Source organism: Plectropomus leopardus, unplaced genomic scaffold (assembly GCF_008729295.1).
Source record: "Plectropomus leopardus isolate mb unplaced genomic scaffold, YSFRI_Pleo_2.0 unplaced_scaffold3756, whole genome shotgun sequence".
Lineage (NCBI taxonomy): Eukaryota > Metazoa > Chordata > Actinopteri > Perciformes > Serranidae > Plectropomus > Plectropomus leopardus.
In genome coordinates, this window is record NW_024641083.1 from 1 (window position 1) to 2,104 (window position 2,104).

General features: G+C 51.1%; 1 protein-coding gene across 1 annotated transcript; it reads left to right on the plus strand.

Moving 5' to 3' along the window:
* Positions 1 to 131: 131 nt before the first annotated feature.
* Positions 132 to 1,776, plus strand: LOC121938907 (high mobility group protein B2-like; the record flags this gene model as incomplete). Its single annotated transcript, XM_042482060.1, has 3 exons — positions 132 to 191; positions 329 to 503; positions 1,482 to 1,776. Coding segments are annotated over 3 exons (364 nt in total), but the record flags the coding sequence as incomplete, so codon positions are not given.
* Between the last annotated feature and the right edge of the window lie 328 nt (positions 1,777 to 2,104).

A 2,104-nucleotide genomic window follows, 5' to 3' on the forward strand; every position in this document is an offset into this window, starting at 1 on the left:
ACACACACACACACACACACACACACACACACACCAACGCCCCCAAGAGACCGCTGTAAGACCCAACACACACACACACACACACACACACACACACACACACACCAACGTCCCCAAGAGACCGCCGTAAGACCCAACACACACACACGCACACACGCACACCCGCACACCAACGCCCCCAAGAGACCTCCGTAAGAGTCAGACAGACGGGTGACTAACGCGTCTCTGTCCCCCTGTGTGTCCCTCTCTGTGTGTCCCTCTCTGTGTGTCCCTCTCTGTGTGTCCCTCTCTGTGTGTCCCTCTCTGTGTGTCCTCCGTGTCCCCGCAGCTCTGCGTTCTTCGTGTTCTGCAGTGAGTACCGTCCCAGTGTGAAGCAGCAGTATCCCGGTCTGTCCATAGGAGACTGTGCCAAGAAACTGGGAGAGATGTGGAGCAAACTGTCCCAGTCTGAGAAGCTGCCCTACGAGGAGAAGGCCCAGAAACTACGAGAGAAGTACGACCGGGTCAGTACCACTGAGACACTCTGAGACACACAGACAGAGGCTGTTGTCCCCTGTGGTCCCACTGATAGGGGACATGTGAGGACAGAGTCCAGCAGATGGCAGTAAAGGATAATTCGATAGTTAAGGTTAATGTCTGTCTTCAGTTTGGGGACAGGGTCTCTGTAGGTCTCTGCAGGCTGCCAGTTTCCTTTTTTTTAATCATCAAAAATATTTAAAGAAAATAAAATGTCAAAATATTTTCTGTGAAATATTTTAAAAAATATTTTAAAAATCTGCAGAATTTTTAAAGTGAAGTAAAATAAACTATAGAAGAAATCCAAAATGCAGCTGTTTAAGGCGGTTTGTCCATCAGTCCCTCCAAAGACTACAGATAATCTGACATGTCTCCCCGTCCCTGCCCCCTCTCATAAATAACGAACAGTCCCTAAATTAGTCCAGTCCAGTTGATTTATGTATCACGTTAAAGCAGCCGGGCCGACCAGAGGGCTCTACAGGCCCAGAGACAACCTGAAACGATATTCAGATCATCTGCAGGGACAGCAGTCACATCTGTCGGGACGGACACGTTTTCGTCTTAAACGAAGGTCGGGGGAGCAGACGCGTCTTCAGCGCAGATTTAAAGCCCGTGGCGTCGGGGCGGGTCTGATCTGAAGCGGTCAGCCGTTGCTCGGGTTTGAGGCACGTCCAGAGCAGCTGGATTACACGTTCAGCTGTGATCCGGCTCTGAAGACGGACGTTTTAATTATACGTCTTTAAAAAGCTGCGATAAAAACAAAACTGATCTCTAACATCTGACTCTCAGTCCTGGGAAGTCCTGGAAAGTCCTGGAGCTGTGTGCAGCCCGTTAGAGCTGTAGTGTGCTTTGTGTTTCAGAAGAGGACAGAGGACAGGAGGAGTGTCCTCTGTCCTCTGTCCTCAGACTGTGTCCTCTCAGAGCTCCTGCATTAAAGACATGTCCCTGTCCCCTCTGTCTGACAGGACATGGTGGCGTACCGCGGCGGCGGGACGTACGCCAGCAGGAACCCCGGGTCCTCGGCTCAGGGAGGAGAGGAAGAGGAGGACGAGGAGGGAGAGGACGAGGACGAGGACGAGGAGGACGACGAGTAGAGACAAGAGCTGCAGCTGGATGAGAGACAGACAGAGAGAGAGAGAGACTGAGAGAGTGAGACAGGTGGGTCTGTGTGTGTTTCAGAGGGACAGACGGCTGAGGACCAGGACGTGTCTCTGACAGGACATACACACACACGCACACACACACACACACACACACACACCAACAGAAATGTGTGTGTTTCTGTGTGTGTGTGTGTGTGTGTGTGTTAGTAAACCACACTGTGTGTTTTGATAACACACACTTGTGTGAGTGTGTGTGTTGTCCACAGAGACACTGTGTGTGTGTGTGTGTGTGTGTGTGTGTGTGTGTGTGTGTGTGTGTGTGTGACAGCGTGGTGACAGGACAGAGAGCGTCTGTGATTGGACGAGAGCTGAGTCACATGACCTGCAGTCAGATAACAAACACTAAGGCTGTTTATGAGACGTCTTCCAGGACACACACACACACACACACACACACACACACACACACACACACACACACACAC